At 44.8% G+C, this 20,069-nt stretch overlaps 1 protein-coding gene across 1 annotated transcript in view; it reads left to right on the plus strand.

Moving 5' to 3' along the window:
• MALRD1 (MAM and LDL receptor class A domain containing 1) overlaps positions 1-20,069 on the plus strand; it is a 2,333,045-nt gene that overhangs the window by 158,945 nt on the left and 2,154,031 nt on the right. The window contains exons 3-4 of the mRNA XM_086939858.1: positions 12,915-13,009; positions 13,095-13,256. Of these exons, the coding sequence (XP_086795984.1) occupies positions 12,915-13,009; positions 13,095-13,256 (257 nt within the window). The remainder of the gene's footprint in view (positions 1-12,914; positions 13,010-13,094; positions 13,257-20,069) is intronic.

Genomic DNA, 20,069 nt, shown 5'->3' on the forward strand with positions numbered 1-20,069 from the left:
GCTATTGCCCTTTTCGTGCGTGTTTTTCAGTAAGATGGCATGCAATAGGCCAAAGGGGGTGCATAGCTCCGACCACGGCCTAATGGTGTTTATTACATACAGCAGGCCGTCATGTGGTTTCAATCATTGTGCCCAGTCACGTCCATGATAATTGAAACCACATGTCTTGCTGTGGTGCGAGCATGCACACCACTCACGGGATTGTTAATTTTTTGATCCATTTCACAGGGAAGCAACTAAAGGAAAGAACCGCTGACGTCTTGGAGTGGTGTAGTGCAAAAAGCAGTCTAAACATTCTAGCTCCCTCTTCACCAGGCCCTACCTTTCTCCTGCCCCCAGCTCTTCCCTCCCTTCATTGGGGCTGTACCTCTAAGACTTGTCCAGCAGGGAAAGAGAGGAGTGTATGTAGTTCTGCTCGGTGTCCCCATCGCGGACCCCCTCCCTCAGTTCTGCAATGCCTTCCCTCCCATGGGCTCCACCTCCGAAGCTGTATCCCTGCAAGGAAGGATTTAGTGCAGGAGCAAGCCGAGCATTACAGATTCCCGCCCTCCCCCATCCTTTCAATGGCCCTGCTCCGGGATACAGCGACAGCTATATTTCAATCTGCCCATCAATTATGGATGGTAACATATAAGAGGCATTTCAGGGTGCTCTGGTTGCAGTGGCAGCAATAGCCCAATCTGTCCAGGCTGTGTCTGGCCAGGAGAGCCGTGCTTTGTTGTAGTGTAATGAGGCTAAACTATTTTTGTCTCACCTCTGGAAAAACTGAAACTGGAGCTGTGTTCGCATTGATTGGGATGGGTTGGCAGGCGCTTCATTATTGATACGTGCTGCCTGCAAGCCAAAGGTCACCCAGGTACTCCTCGGAGGGGATTACTGTAGCCTGAAAGGGCCCCTTCAGACTCGGTGAAGTAGCGGCTTGTATTGTCTTGTTACCATCATAAGCTGGTAACTAGCTGGGTATATTTCTTGGATCATTAGTGGGACAAGCAGCATCACCCTCCCAAGACGTGCTCTTCAGGTGAGCGTCATCCGGTTAAAGCGAACTAGTTTGTGGTTTAGAAAAACATTGCACATCCAGATAAACATACGAACATTCACACACTGAGTGAGGAAGATATGTCCATGCCAAATTGTTGAGAGAACTAATCACTATATCAGTAAGTACAATTTTGTGTTATTGTATTTGAAATGCATTTTATGTGGCAGTCTTAAACTCAGGTATGGAACTGCCTCACTCGTACTTACAATACAGGCACTTCGTGAAATTAGATGTTCATCTGAGCACAGAGAAGAGCGTCCTGGTAACTCAGGGTGGTTCTTCCATTTTCCTGTTTGATACATCCTGGCAGAGCACGCTTTTTCGTAACTCGATTACAGATCTTAATGTTAGGGCAAGATAGATCCCGACGGTTAGGTCCTAGCTGCTTAAATCCGGTTTGATTTGTAGGTAAGTCTCTTTTCGAGCATACCCAGGCCTTTCGAGGCTGACACATTAATCAGCATGAAACCAGCTCAGATATTCATCTATGCGAGGTTGATGCATCTGAAGTACCGAAAATTATTTACCACCTCCCAATTATAGTTATATACACAACCAATCCAATTTGCATTACCAATAATCAGTCAGTTGGCAGTGTAGAAGGTCCAAGCGTTTATTATAACAAACAAACTCTGCCAGAGGAGCTCCTTGCGACCTAACCCCACGAGGTCCGCCAAGAAGACTGCTGGCACATTGTCAGAACATCACATATATACAGTTGCATTCTCAAAACCATTGTCTAAGATGGAAAAATACAAGTTGGTACAGGTTGGTGCAAAAGGAAAGACCATATATGGCAGACAAAGCGCTCTTGGTTTAGCTCATCCTAGATTAGCAAGGTCGGACGGGTGACTCCCTTCTGCCAACTACGAGACAGTCCGCCCCGCACCCCTCCCGGAATGTGCCTATCAGGCCTCCTCCTGCTACCTACAACCTTGACGGGCCTAACGAGCTGAAACAGCAGTTTTGCAACAGTTGGGCTATTTCTCAGGAGAACAACTTCCGTGCAAGAAATGAATGAGGTCTGCTAATGTAAGGCTTCGAGCGAGGCCACAAAATGGCGTCGGTCAAGTCAAGCGAGTGTAAAACGTGCAAAGCGGTGCAGGTTAGAAATCTAAAATACTGCAATACGAATTTGTGTTAATGTTTGCGTACGTGTGTTAAATCATTTAGATACATCATGCTAACTGTAAAATATCGATTATATGCTTTGCATAACCGAAAATCGATACCTGTTCCTCACATCGATAGCCGTAAAATTGGGTTACAATATCAGTTGTCTTCTACAGCTCTTAGAAACGGCCTAGACTGAAGCTTTAAGTGCTATAATGAGACCGCTACCTATCATCACGTTCATTTTCTTCATCATGACTGGTGCAAAGGCCTGTGTAAATACACGGTGGTTGGTTGCGCATGGTTTCTTAAAGGTGATTTTTTGCCAGTCTTTCTCGTGCAGCTTACAGGGCTCTCAGTATGGGGCCGTGCTGTCTCCCTTGTGCTGGGAAAGAACAGGCGCTCCTTTCTTCCTATCCAAACACGGCCTTATTGGTGGTTTGCCTTTAATTCCGTACACGGCGCTTGTGTGCCAGCAAGCTGGGTTTAATTACCATGGGTGTTAGGTTTGCTGCAATTTATCACATAAACATTTGCTCCAGTTTTCCAAAAAGAAACTGCAGCCCAGACTGGCTGCTCCAGTAGCAGAACTTGAAACATCCTGAGCCCCGTTCAGCTACAGGCCACATCCGAGTCCCTGCTTTGTAAGAGGGATAGATGAAACCTGGCAGAAAACTACAGCCCTGGGCTTCAGAACCTGTTATGTGTGAGGAAGTGCACCCTTTGTCTGCATGCTTGGCTGCATGTCTCGCCCCTCCCATTTTTGCGTCCCGAGCCGATGCAAGATGCAAGTTGCTAGCGATGCAAGTGCTGTCTTTTCTAAAGGCATGCTTGTGTAGCAGTGTGTGTCAGCCACCGAGGCCCCGACCCACTGAGATAGGTGTGTGAGCAAGCAGCCGCCTAGTCCTGCCTATTTCTGGTGTACAGACCACTCCAGCCTTTTGAGTATAGACGATTTCTGTGTACTGATTTCAAGTTCACTGTGACAAAATAGCAAAGTAGAGTAGGGTTTTATGTTTGTTATAGTTGTCATGGAATCCGTTTTTTAATACGTATGCTTTTTAGGTCTCGGAACTGCGAACAGATTGCGAAGCAATCTGTCGTTCCGAGACTCTATTGTAATCATTCTGGCTTTCGAGGAGTCAAGGGATACAGACAAGCAAGGTGCACGCGCAACCTTGGAACTGGGATCAGGTCGCGCGCGCTTCCTGTCTCCCATGGCTCCTTGGAAGCAGACTCACACGCACGCACACACATACAGACCCCCCCCCCCTCGCCGCACATACACACACTCACCCACACACACTCACACACACACATACAGAACATCCCCCCCTCGCCGCAGCGCATGCGCAAGCACACACAGAGACATCCCCCCCCCCTTCCTACCTCGTCTCGGCGTGTCTTTGCGCTCCATGGTGACGTTCGCCAAATGAGGGTGAGCACTGGACAGACTGTCTTGCACAAGGACGGGCAGGTGCACAGTCGTCAACAGGCCCCCAACAAGTCACCGAGCACCTAAGGAGGGGTACCCTCTTTCAACAGGACACACCGGCTTGCCCCAGTCGCGTGCCGTCCCTGCCTCTCAGATTGCGTGCTAGTGCTCGCGCGCAGCCGCCGTTCACAGCTGCGCGCGCCCCCCGCAGCTGAAGCAGCAGGCCTAAGGTCGCCAGTACATAGGGAGAAGCGGGTTGCTTTGCTAATTGTGCCGGTGCTTTCTGGTGCTTAGCACCGGCACTTACCTATCAGGGCCGTGTCTACTGCATGTCACATTTATTCACATGCTATTTATTACCTCACTGACTGTTGCTGTTAGTGCGCCCTCTGTCGGCTCCCAGCCGCTACAGCATTGATGCCGCCCGAGACGATTACTAAGTACCGCTGGAGCGATGAAGAAATGCTCCCGCGGTGTCACTTAACCACCAGAATCAAACTGAGCTGAAAGAATGGGTGACTTAACTGCTGGCGAGCGGGAAAAGAAAGATGAACACTGACTCACTGCCTAATAGTATGGAGACCCGGGCAGTGGTTATGTGTGTCGTGGCTGTGACCTCGCATCCTCCTCTGGAAGGAAGTGAGGTTGGATATTCAAAAAGTTGCTGGACCCGACTCAAGTGAGTGGTGTGCTCTTCACGTCCTAGCATCCAGCAGCATTACCGGCAGCAGTAACGAAGCATTCTGGTGACAACCAACACGTCTGATTGCAAGTAGGTTCCATGCACACGTACACCACCACTGCCATGCACACACGCACACCACCACTGCCATGCACACACGCACACCACAACTGCCATGCACACACGGACACCACCACTGCCATGCACACACGCACACCACCACTGCCATGCACACACGCACACCACCACTGCCATGCACACACGCACACCACCACTGCCATGCACACACGCACACCACCACTGCCATGCACACACGCACACCACCACTGCCATGCACACACAGACACCACCAGCTGAGTGCAGAGTGCTGAGTAGTGAGTAGTGAGTTTCCAGAGTGCAGAGTAGTGAGTGCAGAGTAGTGAGTGCAGAGTAGTGAGTGCGGAGTAGTGAGTGCAGAGTAGTGAGTGCAGAGTAGTGAGTGCAGAGTAGTGAGTAGTGAGTTTCCAGAGTGCAGAGTAGTGAGTGCAGAGTAGTGAGTGCAGAGTAGTGAGTGCAGAGTAGTGAGTGCAGAGTAGTGAGTGCAGAGTAGTGAGTAGTGAGTGCAGAGTGGTGAGTAGTGAGTAGTGAGTAGTGAGTAGTGAGTAGTAAGTAGTGAGTGCAGAGTAGTGAGTGCAGAGTAGTGAGTAGTGAGTTTCCAGAGTGCAGAGTAGTGAGTGCAGAGTAGTGAGTGCAGAGTAGTGAGTGCAGAGTAGTGAGTGCAGAGTAGTGAGTGCACAGTAGTGAGTGCACAGTAGTGAGTGCAGAGTAGTGAGTGCAGAGTAGTGAGTAGTGAGTAGTGAGTAGTGAGTAGTGAGTAGTGAGTGCAGAGTAGTGAGTAGTGAGTAGTGAGTGCAGAGTAGTGAGTGCAGAGTAGTGAGTAGTGAGTAGTGAGTGCAGAGTAGTGAGTAGTGAGTAGTGAGTGCAGAGTAGTGAGTAGTGAGTAGTGAGTAGTGAGTGCAGAGTAGTGAGTAGTGAGTAGTGAGTAGTGAGTAGTGAGTGCGGAGTAGTGAGTGCAGAGTAGTGAGTGCAGAGTAGTGAGTAGTGAGTGCAGAGTAGTGAGTAGTGAGTGCAGAGTAGTGAGTAGTGAGTGCAGAGTAGTGAGTGCAAAGTAGTGAGTGCAGAGTAGTGAGTGCAGAGTAGTGAGTGCAGAGTAGTGAGTGCAGAGTAGTGAGTAATGAGTGCACAGTAGTGAGTGCACAGTAGTGAGTGCACAGTAGTGAGTGCACAGTAGTGAGTGCACAGTAGTGAGTAGTGAGTGCAGAGTAGTGAGTGCACAGTAGTGAGTAGTGAGTGCAGAGTAGTGAGTAGTGAGTGCAGAGTAGTGAGTAGTGAGTGCAGAGTAGTGAGTAGTGAGTAGTGAGTGCAGAGTAGTGAGTAGTGAGTAGTGAGTGCAGAGTAGTGAGTAGTGAGTAGTGAGTGCAGAGTAGTGAGTGCAGAGTAGTGAGTAGTGAGTTTCCAGAGTGCAGAGTAGTGAGTGCAGAGTAGTGAGTGCAGAGTAGTGAGTGCAGAGTAGTGAGTGCAGAGTAGTGAGTGCAGAGTAGTGAGTGCAGAGTAGTGAGTGCAGAGTGCAGAGTAGTGAGTAGTGAGTAGTGAGTAGTGAGTAGTGAGTGCAGAGTAGTGAGTAGTGAGTAGTGAGTGCAGAGTAGTGAGTAGTGAGTGCAGAGTAGTGAGTGCACAGTAGTGAGTGCACAGTAGTGAGTGCACAGTAGTGAGTAATGAGTGCAGAGTAGTGAGTGCACAGTAGTGAGTGCACAGTAGTAAGTAATGAGTGCAGAGTAGTGAGTAGTGAGTAGTGAGTAGTGAGTGCAGAGTAGTGAGTAGTGAGTGCAGAGTAGTGAGTAGTGAGTAGTGAGTGCAGAGTAGTGAGTAGTGAGTAGTGAGTGCAGAGTAGTGAGTGCACAGTAGTGAGTGCACAGTAGTGAGTGCACAGTAGTGAGTGCAGAGTAGTGAGTGCAGAGTAGTGAGTGCAGAGTAGTGAGTGCACAGTAGTGAGTGCAGAGTAGTGAGTGCACAGTAGTGAGTGCAGAGTAGTGAGTAGTGAGTGCAGAGTAGTGAGTGCAGAGTAGTGAGTGCAGAGTAGTGAGCAATGAGTGCAGAGTAGTGAGTGCAGAGTAGTGAGTAATGAGTGCAGAGTAGTGAGTAATGAGTGCAGAGTAGTGAGTGCAGAGTAGTGAGTAGTGAGTGCAGAGTAGTGAGTAGTGAGTGCAGAGTAGTGAGTAGTGAGTGCAGAGTAGTGAGTAGTGAGTGCAGAGTAGTGAGTAGTGAGTGCAGAGTAGTGAGTGCAGAGTAGTGAGTGCAGAGTAGTGAGTGCAGAGTAGTGAGTGCAGAGTAGTGAGTAGTGAGTGCAGAGTGCAGAGTAGTGAGTAGTGAGTAGTGAGTGCAGAGTAGTGAGTAGTGAGTGCAGAGTAGTGAGTGCAGAGTAGTGAGTGCAGAGTAGTGAGTGCAGAGTAGTGAGTAGTGAGTGCAGAGTAGTGAGTAGTGAGTGCAGAGTAGTGAGTGCAGAGTAGTGAGTAGTGAGTGCAGAGTAGTGAGTAGTGAGTAGTGAGTAGTGAGTGCAGAGTAGTGAGTAATGAGTAGTGAGTGCAGAGTAGTGAGTAGTGAGTGCACAGTAGTGAGTGCACAGTAGTGAGTGCACAGTAGTGAGTGCAGAGTAGTGAGTGCAGAGTAGTGAGTGCAGAGTAGTGAGTGCAGAGTAGTGAGTGCAGAGTAGTGAGTGCACAGTAGTGAGTGCAGAGTAGTGAGTGCACAGTAGTGAGTGCAGAGTAGTGAGTAGTGAGTGCAGAGTAGTGAGTGCAGAGTAGTGAGTGCAGAGTAGTGAGCAATGAGTGCAGAGTAGTGAGTGCAGAGTAGTGAGTAATGAGTGCAGAGTAGTGAGTAATGAGTGCAGAGTAGTGAGTGCAGAGTAGTGAGTAGTGAGTGCAGAGTAGTGAGTAGTGAGTGCAGAGTAGTGAGTAGTGAGTGCAGAGTAGTGAGTAGTGAGTGCAGAGTAGTGAGTAGTGAGTGCAGAGTAGTGAGTGCAGAGTAGTGAGTGCAGAGTAGTGAGTGCAGAGTAGTGAGTGCAGAGTAGTGAGTAGTGAGTGCAGAGTGCAGAGTAGTGAGTAGTGAGTAGTGAGTAGTGAGTGCAGAGTAGTGAGTAGTGAGTGCAGAGTAGTGAGTGCAGAGTAGTGAGTGCAGAGTAGTGAGTGCAGAGTAGTGAGTAGTGAGTGCAGAGTAGTGAGTAGTGAGTGCAGAGTAGTGAGTAGTGAGTGCAGAGTAGTGAGTAGTGAGTGCAGAGTAGTGAGTAGTGAGTAGTGAGTAGTGAGTGCAGAGTAGTGAGTAATGAGTAGTGAGTGCAGAGTAGTGAGTAGTGAGTGCAGAGTAGTGAGTGCAGAGTGCAGAGTAGTGAGTAGTGAGTAGTGAGTAGTGAGTAGTGAGTGCAGAGTAGTGAGTAGTGAGTGCAGAGTAGTGAGTGCAGAGTAGTGAGTAGTGAGTGCAGAGTAGTGAGTGCAGAGTAGTGAGTGCAGAGTAGTGAGTGCAGAGTAGTGAGTGCAGAGTAGTGAGTAGTGAGTGCAGAGTAGTGAGTAGTGAGTGCAGAGTAGTGAGTAGTGAGTGCAGAGTAGTGAGTAGTGAGTGCAGAGTAGTGAGTAGTGAGTGCAGAGTGCAGAGTAGTGAGTGCAGAGTGCAGAGTAGTGAGTAGTGAGTGCAGAGTAGTGAGTGCTGAGTAGTGAGTGCAGAGTAGTGAGTGCAGAGTAGTGAGTGCAGAGTAGTGAGTAGTGAGTGCAGAGTAGTGAGTAGTGAGTGCAGAGTAGTGAGTAGTGAGTGCAGAGTAGTGAGTAGTGAGTAGTGAGTGCAGAGTAGTGAGTAGTGAGTAGTGAGTAGTGAGTGCAGAGTAGTGAGTGCAGAGTAGTGAGTGCAGAGTAGTGAGTGCAGAGTAGTGAGTAGTGAGAAGTGAGTAGTGAGTAGTGAGTGCAGAGTAGTGAGTAGTGAGTAGTGAGTGCAGAGTAGTGAGTAGTGAGTGCAGAGTAGTGAGTGCAGAGTGCAGAGTAGTGAGTAGTGAGTAGTGAGTAGTGAGTGCAGAGTAGTGAGTAGTGAGTGCAGAGTAGTGAGTGCAGAGTAGTGAGTAGTGAGTGCAGAGTAGTGAGTGCAGAGTAGTGAGTGCAGAGTAGTGAGTGCAGAGTAGTGAGTAGTGAGTGCAGAGTAGTGAGTAGTGAGTGCAGAGTAGTGAGTAGTGAGTGCAGAGTAGTGAGTAGTGAGTGCAGAGTAGTGAGTAGTGAGTGCAGAGTGCAGAGTAGTGAGTGCAGAGTGCAGAGTAGTGAGTAGTGAGTAGTGAGTGCAGAGTAGTGAGTAGTGAGTGCAGAGTAGTGAGTGCAGAGTAGTGAGTGCAGAGTAGTGAGTGCAGAGTAGTGAGTGCAGAGTAGTGAGTGCAGAGTAGTGAGTAGTGAGTGCAGAGTAGTGAGTAGTGAGTGCAGAGTAGTGAGTAGTGAGTGCAGAGTAGTGAGTAGTGAGTAGTGAGTGCAGAGTAGTGAGTAGTGAGTAGTGAGTGCAGAGTAGTGAGTGCAGAGTAGTGAGTGCAGAGTAGTGAGTGCAGAGTAGTGAGTGCAGAGTAGTGAGTGCAGAGTAGTGAGTGCAGAGTAGTGAGTGCAGAGTAGTGAGTGCAGAGTAGTGAGTAGTGAGTGCAGAGTAGTGAGTAGTGAGTGCAGAGTAGTGAGTAGTGAGTGCAGAGTAGTGAGTAGTGAGTGCAGAGTAGTGAGTGCAGAGTAGTGAGTGCAGAGTAGTGAGTGCAGAGTAGTGAGTGCAGAGTAGTGAGTGCAGAGCAGTGAGTGCGCAGGGTGAACAATTCCAATCCATACCACATAATTCCATTACACACCACATGCATACACTCCATAACACATGGCTAAAAGACATTGCCATTTACAATGCCATTAGCTCTAACTCAAATAAATCCGAGACCTATTGCATTTCCAATGCTTGTTGCCTGCTGTTTTCCAGTTCTTTTGGCGCTGGACATTTTTGACATTTCCTAATGGCGGCTGCACCTTTTCTTATTTGTTACCTTTTTTAGCAATGGCGGCAACTCCGCTTTAGCTTTAAACATCTTAAGCTAAAGCGCAGGTGGCACAATTGCTTCCAAAGTAAATTCATTTTTTCTAAATGCAACCACACACCTTTTTTTTCTTTTTCTTTACTTTTGTTAGAATTGCGGCACCCACGCTTTAACTTGAAACATTTTAAGTTAAAGCATGGGTGCCACAATTACTTCCAAAGTAAATAAATAAATAAAAAATGCAGCTGCACTCCTTTTTTTCTATTTCTTTACTTTTATTACAATCGCGACCCCTGCGCTTTATCTTTAAATTGTGGGTGCCGATATTGCTTCAAAAGTAAAGAAATAGAAAAACAAGCATTTGCAATACAATAGGTCTTTTATTGCTAAAAGTTTGAGCTATTGGCGTTGCATTATTTTTAGCAACACCAATAGCTCAAACTTTCAGTAATGCGAGACCTCTTGCATTGCAAATGCTTGTTTATTGAGCCTTTGACTGTGAGACTATGTAATAAAGACGTGATTGCCCTCCACTAGAAACAATGGCAAAAATGAAACTTTTAGTCATTGATATTATTCTGTGTCTAAAAGCTGACAAGACAATGACTTATGAATGAAATTAATACTAGTGTGGCGGGGCTACAAAATAAACCATTCAAAAGCTGTGCTCCTATTGTTTATTGTGATCAATTGACATGATTCAATACAGAAGGATCTGAAACATTATCCTAGTAAGGTTCTTTCATTAACCTCTTTTTACTTGGAAACATTTTATAGATGAAGTTATTTTTCAAGAATCCTCGCTTCCAGATTGTTAAATTGCAGCTCCGCACAGTTAATGTACATACTTACATTAGGATTACTTTCAATTTTTTGTATTCAAAAGTAATTTTCCATTAATACATAGAGAAAAGCAAACATTTATATGTACAAACACTTCATTGTATTGACATTTGATCTAGACATATAGACAAGGGACACATTTTACCGATATAAAGGGTTGGAAAATAAAACACAGTTTGCTGTGACAAAGTACATGAACTTAAATTAAATAGTCACTGGTGACTGACATCTTATGGTGACATTACATAGTTTTTAACACATCTGTGACTTGTTTCATTATTGCTTCATGATAGCACAAAATACGAATTTTGCTTAATAAAGAGTTGTGTGTCCTTTTAATATAAACTGGGACCTAATAACAATATGTCCTGTGACGTTTTTGTGTACTGGTTTTATTTAGCGATCCTATTAAGGTCAGCGTAATTAATGGGTGGTTTGAAGTAGCACTGTTCCTTGAGCTTTATACTCAGTGCCTTATGTGCACTTGCGAATAGTTCAGCTTGGTTTTTGACTACGAAGACGTGTTGAAAGTCGAAAACCCGGCAAAGTGAAGAAAACTGCACCCTGGCAGCCAACCTGAGTAACTTCAGGGTAAAAGAAAGAAAAGAGGTGCTTAGACCTTCTGAGTACAACAGGGAAGATTGCCTCCCACAAAGGATCTAGCTCCAAACCCAGTTGCTAGTTCAACGCCAATAAGAATACACAGGTCCATACTAAGAATATATGGCCCTGAAGAAGACCTTCCACCAAAACACCTAGAGGTCCATACATGAAGGTCGAAACGCGTCAGTGTATTACACTCTGAGGTCAAGAGTCCAGTTGAACTATTCACAAGTGCACATAAAGCACTGAGTATTAAGCGCAAGAAACGGCACTAGTAACTCTACTAATAACTCTGACCTTACCAGGACGGCTAAATAACACCAGTACACGAAAACATTAGAGGACATAATATTATTAAGTCCCAGTACATAATAAAAAGGACACACAACCCTTTTTAAAGCTATGTATTCATATTTTGTGCTATCATGAAGCAATAATGATACAATTCACTGTTGTGTTACAAACTATGTCATGTCATTACAAGATGTCAGTCACCAGGGACTATTTAATTTAAGTTTATGTACTTTGTCTCAACAAACTGTTTTTCACTTTTCCCATAACAAAGTGGTAACAGTTCCTAAAAAAGAAGAGAAAAAAGGACTCTGCAACCAGACTATGGTTCTGAGTGACTTCTGAATGTTTCCAAATAACAGTTGAGTGTGCTTGAAGTGGGAATAGTCCTCCTGTTGACTCTTGTGCCCTCACACACCCTTGCGAGTGCAGAGCATCGTCATTGGGCAGTGCTCGTCATGGGGTTTGGCACTGCAGTCCCTCACTGGCCCTTCAAGAGGACTCTTTGACAGAGATCTTTTTTCAGGAGGAGCAGCACTTGTGCATGTGGGTATGTGGGCCAAGTGAATTAGTGCAGGTGAAGTTAAAATTACCTCTCGGTACCCAGATAAGTTTGCATATTTTCGTCACATGTCCAACAATGTATCCATTTTTAATGCATTTTTTCAAGCATTAAGTAAACGTGTTCATTCAGGGATTGCGCTCAAAGCATTTTTTGTATTATTTGGTTTTTCATATGGTACTAGTAGATTGAGCAAACATGTTCAATATTTTATTTGCATTGCCATATATATTGCCCAGTTTTTGATATTACGATACTGGGAAAAAAATGTTCCAACCTTTGAATACTGATGTGCTAAAATGATGAGGATTATAGTTTTTGAGGGTCATATGTATGGTTGGTCTGAAGCTTACCAATGTTTTTTTTAGTAATTTGAAAACCATTTGAGTTCTATGAGTATACTTAACCTTTTTGTACAGAATTAATAACAAGTTATAAAATCATTGAAATCCCCTCAGAAATTTCAAATTGTTATATTTTATTTTGTAGCACTTTTACGCTTTTGGTATTTTATTTTACCAGGAGGATAGGGGCAATAGTCCTGATTCCTCACTGGTTTATAATCAGATATAGTCATCATCTAAAGTATGGTAATTAGGGCACTTAAGCACTTAATTAATGAGTTTATCCGAAAAATATTAAATGACTACCTTGTTGTATATCATTACAAGGCAGAGTATAGCAGAGAAGGAGTGGAAGAATGCTTAGGGCCAACTATATAACAGAAAGAACTCGGAAAGATAGAATGGTAGAGCAGGAGGCTCAGAGGTGAAAAGTGGTTTTAGGTGGCAGAAGTAACGCAATATAAAGGTAGATTGAAGAAGAACACTGGAGAACTTAGTCAGGAACAGTAGTACTATGGGAGATGGAGGATTAAAAAGGAAGGTGAGGTGGAGGAGAAAGAAGAGTGGAATCAAGAGGAGAGAGAACACAAAGGACGAAGAAAAATGGAGAGGAGAAGAAGAGCGGAGAATGTGAGCATACAGATGGAAAGTCAAGGATTTGGTAGCTGGTCTAAAGCTAGTATAAAGTTTAACAGGTGTGTTCTCATACTTTTAAGAAACGTGAGTAATGTCAATGAGCATCTTTGGTTTACTGAAATAAAATGGCAGAGCGCCTACTTGTAAAAAGTTTTCCTTGATAACAATGCTCTTAGTAGCAAACCATTTTGTGCCAGGTAGAATTGACTACATCTCTTAAATTAAGTGTTGTAGACAATGACATACGTATTGATCCATTTAGAGCCTTATTTTCATCATAGTTTTTTTTTTTCTGCAGCCATGTTCCTTTCCTTATCTCTTGAAGAAAACCCCGGGCATTTTGCAAATTTAAAGACTATCATTTTCAAACCTACCGATGGAAATGTTTGCCAGGTAAATTGCATTCTCTCTGGGTAACCATTCTGTTATCTTCCTTTATAATTTCAGTAAAGATATTCTTATTTTCTTTTGTATTTAGATGAGATTTTATCATTACTTTGGCAAGGTGAATGGATATTTAAATGTGGCATTCCAAACACAACATAATGCCACATTGAGGACTCTATGGGAACAAAAAGTGATCCGGACATCTATGTGGAGACGAGAAGTTGTGACAATCAACAGCAAAGAGAATTTTGAGGTATGTGTGCAATAGTCAGAAACTTTGTTTTACATTTTTTTCTGATCAGTCGGTAAAATAAATTTTCTAAATACACACACCATTTTTAAAAATAAATATTGCAATTACGCATTGCATGTGTCTGATTTTCTTGAAGTATTGCAGCGGTTTTAGGTCCTCCGGTAATCACAGTGACATTTTCATTTTGAGAAACTGAAATTCTTGCATCTAGGCAATATTTGGTGTAGTTATTCACTTTCTGCGAGGAGGGGTCAAATATATGTGCTGATGGTCATACCTGCAACGTGCATGTGGAAAACATGGAGAAAGGTTTATTGTAACAGATTTGTGGGATATTGAATCTTATTAAGTAATTACATAGTTAAAACATATAGCACTTTACATCCTAATGCACACAGCCAATATAAAAGGGACACACATCTAGTAAATTAAACTATATACATTTTTTCAGAGATTTCAGAAAACCTTTCTCAAAATCCCACTTTATTTCCAGTGGGCACTTGAATCCCATTCGGAGACCTACACCTTAAATAGATTGTCCTTTGCTATTGATAATAGTAATAATAAGACTTTATTGCATGATTTGTTAAAAACTTTGCAACTGACCTTTGCTATTATTTTTTCCTGTAGTCTGAGGTAGCTCCAGAGAGAGTTGTGAGCACTTACATCAGTGCCTTCAATGTAATGTAAACCTGGTCCTGATAGGAATCCACATCATATACTTCAGAATGGGAGCCTCTTGCAGAGAGATCAGCTTGTCAGTGCCACATTGAGGGCTGGGAAAGGACTGTGCCATTGTCTCAATTGTCCTGGCTGGATCCCCGGGTGTTGGATATAGGACCTGGCATGATTCCTTCATACTATTTGACTCAGTACATACAATCCATAAAAGAGCTTTCCCTAACTGGTGGAATCCCCTAAGGAACATAATTTGGATTGCAAGCAGTTACCATCTGGGCTTTCTGTGAAAGTAAATAATTCACAGAGAGTGAGTTCATCTTTAGGAATTAAAGTAAGGTTTACATTTTTGAATGACCTCATTTACGTAAGGTTGAGATTTTGGAGCGTTGTGTGTGTATGTTTGCATAAAATGTTTCTTAAATCTATGTTTTCATAAACTATTCCACTAACTACTGTGATTCACAGATAAGTTATCAGATGGGACTCGAATTAATGGGCACTTTATTCAAGGTCACATTTCCTTGTCAATGTACCTCAGTAATGTGTTTTTTTCAATTTTCTACTTTTTGCACATTATACAGCAAATATGAATCACATACATTGGAAAATAATCAGTCATACAAACAGATATACAATACTCAATGTGGTGCATGAGAAGGAAGTTTCTGGAGCCTTCGCCTTAGTGGTCGAATGTAGTATACGGTGTGCTCAGGCCTGCTAACACTTTTTGACCTATGGTATATAATTTTTAACTGTGTTTCCTTTAAAAAAAGAGCCTCTGCTCCTGTTTTATAAATTATTGTATTACCCTTAGTGGCTTTTAGTATGGTTTTTAATGTTTCTTTGCGTAAAAGCATTGACTATATGCATATGCATATTATTCTAATTGTTTATTCTATGGCGACTGGATGTAAAGCTGTACCAATGTTTGTTGATTCCTGTGGTAATGTCATATGTTTTATTCATTTTTGTGACGCTTTTATGTTCAATGTACCAAAATAAAGCTTTCCAAACGAAACGATATACAATACAATATAATGTATCTTTTCTTCAAACAAATTATGTTTCATATATATTTTACCTATTCCTTATTTTTTTATGAATGTCTGAAAGTCCTGCTACAAACCTACAATTGTATTGTAAACTCAGTCACCACAGAATTTCTATTCATGTTATATCATTTTTTTAAAAACTTTGAGGGTTCAAACTAAGTAGTCGATCCTGATTATTGATTTCGCACTTTGTAATACATTATTTTACCTCTTAACCCTTTCGATGCTGATGACGAGCTCAGCTCGTCATCACCCACGGGTGTCGTGTGCTGATGACGAGCTGAGCTCGTCATGGTGCCACTAAAATGGCATTTTCCAGCACACAGCGGGAAAACGCCTAGCAGCCAAGAGGTTAACAAACGTTCCTCACAGTACATCTGCAGCAGCCAATATTTACCTTCTTTATTGGTTATTTCGATTATTTGGGAGTCTATTGTGTCCAGTGACTGCCATCTTTCACCCCCACTTTTCCTACCTGCTGAGCCATTAAAATCTATCATTACACTAGCAGAGCCCCCACTAATTTGAAAACATATTTATTCTGTTAACATGAGATATTTAATATATTAAAGATGTCTAATACCTTGCCATTTTCAAATTTATCATCCTCGATACCTTCAACAATCCCATTAAATATACACATTTAAATTGTTCCTGGGCGTAGGTACCCGGAGTTACTGCACCGATCGAGACATGAGCTCCACAGTTACTCCTTGTATTTGGACTATTTCCTCCAGTGACTTCAAAAGTCACAAACAGGGCTATTGGGAGAACATAATAGTGCATTAGCATTACCAAAAGAAAACTTATAATTAAAAAAAGAAAAATGAGATCAAGAGAACAGAATATTGTTTATTAATCAATCCCCAACTGCAGCAAACAAAATGAAAAGATAATTATGAAAAATAGACAAATTGTTTATATAGACATTATTCTAAAGGAAATAGTTAAAGAACCATCAATGTTGTAATCAAGAGATCCTCAAATTTGAAAAACAGCCTCATTAGCACAAAAAAGGAGTGGCAACAAGATGCACAACTGATTTGTAGGACGAAGACAATTAGCCTGTTTAGATTGTATGCATTGTAATAGCCTTACAAAGCAGTGCGTGGCACAACATTTACATAATGTAAAGATGATTACAACTAAAGATTGTTTTTCTGAAAGAATGTTTATGATGTATATTAATCCATGCCAAAGTGAACTATGATACATTTTCAAAACTTCAAGAAAATACGAAGCAAGGAGGCATGAACTTAAATGTCAGGACGAATGGTCAGAAATCACCTTTGGTGGGACATTTCAGAATTATAATCATTCAGTGGCACAGTTACATTTCCAAACGATGGATCAGGTGAGACATCCACTCAGTTCTCACAGAAATAAAGGGTTTGAATTAATTTAGTGGCCAGATTTCCACCAAAGAGTCATAATGATCAGGAAAAGAGTTGAGTGATTGGTAAGTAGGTCCACTAGGAGAATTGGATTACATTCAGAGTGAATATTGCAAAGGAAAAAACCACCAGATGGCAAATTGAGATATTCATAAGACTGGAAAGGGGCGACCACTCGGTCCCCCCGAACGTATGGCAGAGTGCCTCGATCCCCCCGGGAAGCCATTTTGGGCGGGAGGCGCGTCTCGGCTGGTATGCCCGAAGCGGCGTAGCCTGGGCGCGCTTTTTCCCGCCCTAGAGTGGCCAGGCCTAGACACTGACGCGGCTGGCCACGCCCTCGGGGCAGGCAGGGGCGGGTTTACGCCCGCCCTGAAGATGGATAAAAAGGGACGCAAGACCAGAAGACATCCTCTTGTTCCTGTGCTCTGAAGCTGCACCTCCTCGCTGCACGTGAGCTCGAGACGGAACGAAGAGCCAATTTTGAGCGTTTTAAATCGTTCTTGTTTGTTTTACAGTTACTTTGTTGGAGAATGCCGAAGAAGATGGGAAAGCGCATGACTACTGACCAGATGCTGCGTGTTCTCATGAAGGAGATGTCCGAGCTAAAGAAGCGGGTGGACAAGAATGAGGAAGGGGGTCCAAAACGTCCTTTGGCGGGAGCAGCCCCGGGAGGGAAAAACAAGAGGCCCAGGAGGGGGGCAGCGGGTGAAGACATCCCGGGTCCCAGTGCCCCGCTCGAGGCTCCAACTCCCGTGCCGGAAGAGGGGAATCCAATTCCCGTTGTGGTCACCCCCGTGTCCGAGGATGATATGCCGCCCGAGCTGGCAGCACAATTGGCAGCGTGGTTGGGAAAAGGTAACGAGGGCGCCACGGCTGTCGATGCGCAGGCGCTGATAAAGCAATTGCGTGAGAAACGGGAAGCAGCCAAGGTGCCCGTGCCGGCTGCAGTAGGGGACAAGACACCAGGGACGATTGCGACCACAGAGGCAGCGTCAGGTGCAGGTAAGCGGCCATTGCCGATCGCGAGGGATGAGTCAACACCCTCTCGGAGAGAAAAGTTGGGGCAACATGTTCCTTTGGCAATTAAGGAAAAGATTTGGGCGGGGGAGTATGTGAACATTTTCTCACTGCTTGTTGATCATTATGAGGTAGAGCATGTAAAGAGTCAGAAGGATCTCATGCATCCGAGTGTTTGGCGCGCAAAAATGGCCGCCTTTAAAGTGAATGAGAATATCGGCAATTGGGGCAATGCTTGGGGAATCTTTACATCAATCTTGGGGGAACGTAGACCTGAGTTGCTTTCCGAGTTCCCAATCTATCAATCACGAATCATGGGGTACTCGACATCGCACCAGGGTAATCATTGGTTCTGTTACGATAATCTGTTCAGAAAGGAAAAAGAGCATAATAAAAGTTTAACCTGGGATTGTTATGATTCCTTGACTTGGGATAAAATGAAGGAGTCAGGAATGTTGAAAATGCCGTTGGTGGGAAGTAATGTTGGCGAATCCTCCCGGCAATATGCGGGGACGCCCTTTCGATCAGGTACGGGTGCCGACGATTACTCGAAACCTGCCGGCAATACCGGGAAAAGGGGTTTCTGCTTTAATTACAACAGAGGTAAATGTACTAGACCCCAGGGATCGTGTAAATTCAAACATGAATGTAGTGGTTGTGGGTCGTCCCATCCTGAGTCCTCGTGCAGAGCCAGAACGGGTGATAATGGGGGGAGAGGAGGTGCCAAACAGGTCTAATATAGTCCGAGGGGCGCCTTTACCTACCCCAATTGATACCCTGGCGATGATTCCCTGGCTCAGTGAATACCCGGATCGTACTTCTGCTGGGGTGCTGCGGAACGGTTTTTCGTATGGTTTCCGCATCCCGGTAGGGGACTTTCAGGGTGTGGAAAAGTGTAAAAATCAACTTTCCGTCCTGCAGCATACGACCGTAGTACAGGATAAGATCCGGAAAGAGGTGACTCGAGGTCGGGTCGCCGGCCCGTTTAGTGTACCCCCGGTCCAGAATTTTGTTTGTTCTCCCTTAGGGGTAGTCCCCAAGAAAGACCCCGGTGAGTTCCGACTGATTCATAATTTATCAGCTCCACGAGGTCTTTCCGTAAATGATGCAATCGATCCAGAAGTGTGTTCGGTGCGGTACGCATCCTTCGATGAGGCCGTAGCCATTTTAAATCGCCTGGGGCCCGGGGCGCTGATGGCGAAGTCAGATATCGAGTCAGCGTTCCGATTGCTCCCGGTACACCCAGACGACCAGCGTCTCCTAGGATTCATGTTTCAGGGTTGTTATTACATGGATAGGTGTATGCCAATGGGGTGCTCTATATCCTGTGCTTATTTCCAGAAATTCAGTAGTTTTCTACAATGGGTCTTCACAAAGAAAACAGGTTTCCAAGATGTAATGCACTACCTTGATGATTTTCTGTTTCTTGGGGCAGCCGGGGATCTTGAATGTGGCCGGGCCTTGGCCGAATTTTGTGTGTTAATGAAACAGTTTGGTGTGCCATTGGCGCCGGGTAAAACAGTGGGTCCTACGACTTGCCTCGAGTTTCTGGGGATCGAGTTGGACTCCATTGAAGGGTGTTTCCGTTTGCCAGCTGAGAAAGTGTTGAAGTTCAGGGCTGCGCTGCAAGTGTGTATAAATGCATCAAAAGTTACGCTGCAACAATTACAGCAGTTGGTGGGACAGTTGAATTTTGCCCTGAGGGTAATACCAATGGCCCGCCCCTTTTCCCGTTCAATTGCCCAAGCGATGGTCGGCCTTAAAGAGTGCCATCATCGCACGAGACTATCGGCCGAGATCCGCCAGGACATACGTATTTAGTTAGCATTTCTGGCGGACTTCAATGGTAGAATCGTCTGGAATGAACCAGCCGTGTCTTCTGAAGAGCTGGGGCTGTGGACAGATTCAGCAGGAAGCATAGGTTTTGGCGCCATCTTCGGCACGAAATGGTCGGCACAAAGATGGCCGACATGGTGGCATGAGAATGGTCTGACGAGTAATATTGCTTTCCTGGAACTGTTTCCCATCTTGGTGGCCTTGAGAACATGGCCCGATGGGTTCAAAGATCACTCTGTCATATTTTGGTCTGACAATATGACCGTGGTCGAGTGCATCAATAGTCAGGCAGCACGTTGTAAACTGATTTTAAGACTGCTTAAGGAAATTGTTTTACTATGTATGCAATTGAACGTGATATTCAGAGCAAAGCATGTTCCAGGGGTGATGAATCAGGCGGCTGACGCACTGTCTCGTTTTCAAATGCAGGCTTTTTCGGGTTTCCTCCCCTCAGCGGACCCAGAGCCGGCACCCTTTCCCGAAGCTCTCTGGTCTCTCGGTGCCCCGAACTTCGTCACCTCGTGGGAGAGAGTCTAGCACCAAGGACGAGGAAGGCATACGAAGGGGCGTTTCGGGCCTATTTAGCCTTTTTGGGGAGTGATAGAGAGCGACTTTGGGGTCACGAGGAAGGGGTAGTGAATTTCCTGATGTCCTTACGTAGGGCTGGGAAATCGGTGGCTACGGCCCAGAGGCATCGTGCTGCCATTTCCTTTGTTGCCAGAGCACACGCTATCCAGGACCCAACAGCGTCTTTCGTTGTACAGAAAGCGCTGCGTGGGTGGCAACGCCTTGAGGGTCGCAGAGTAGATGAAAGGCGCCCGATAGGTTTGGAT

Source organism: Lissotriton vulgaris, chromosome 10 (genome assembly GCF_964263255.1).
Source record: "Lissotriton vulgaris chromosome 10, aLisVul1.2, whole genome shotgun sequence".
NCBI lineage: Eukaryota > Metazoa > Chordata > Amphibia > Caudata > Salamandridae > Lissotriton > Lissotriton vulgaris.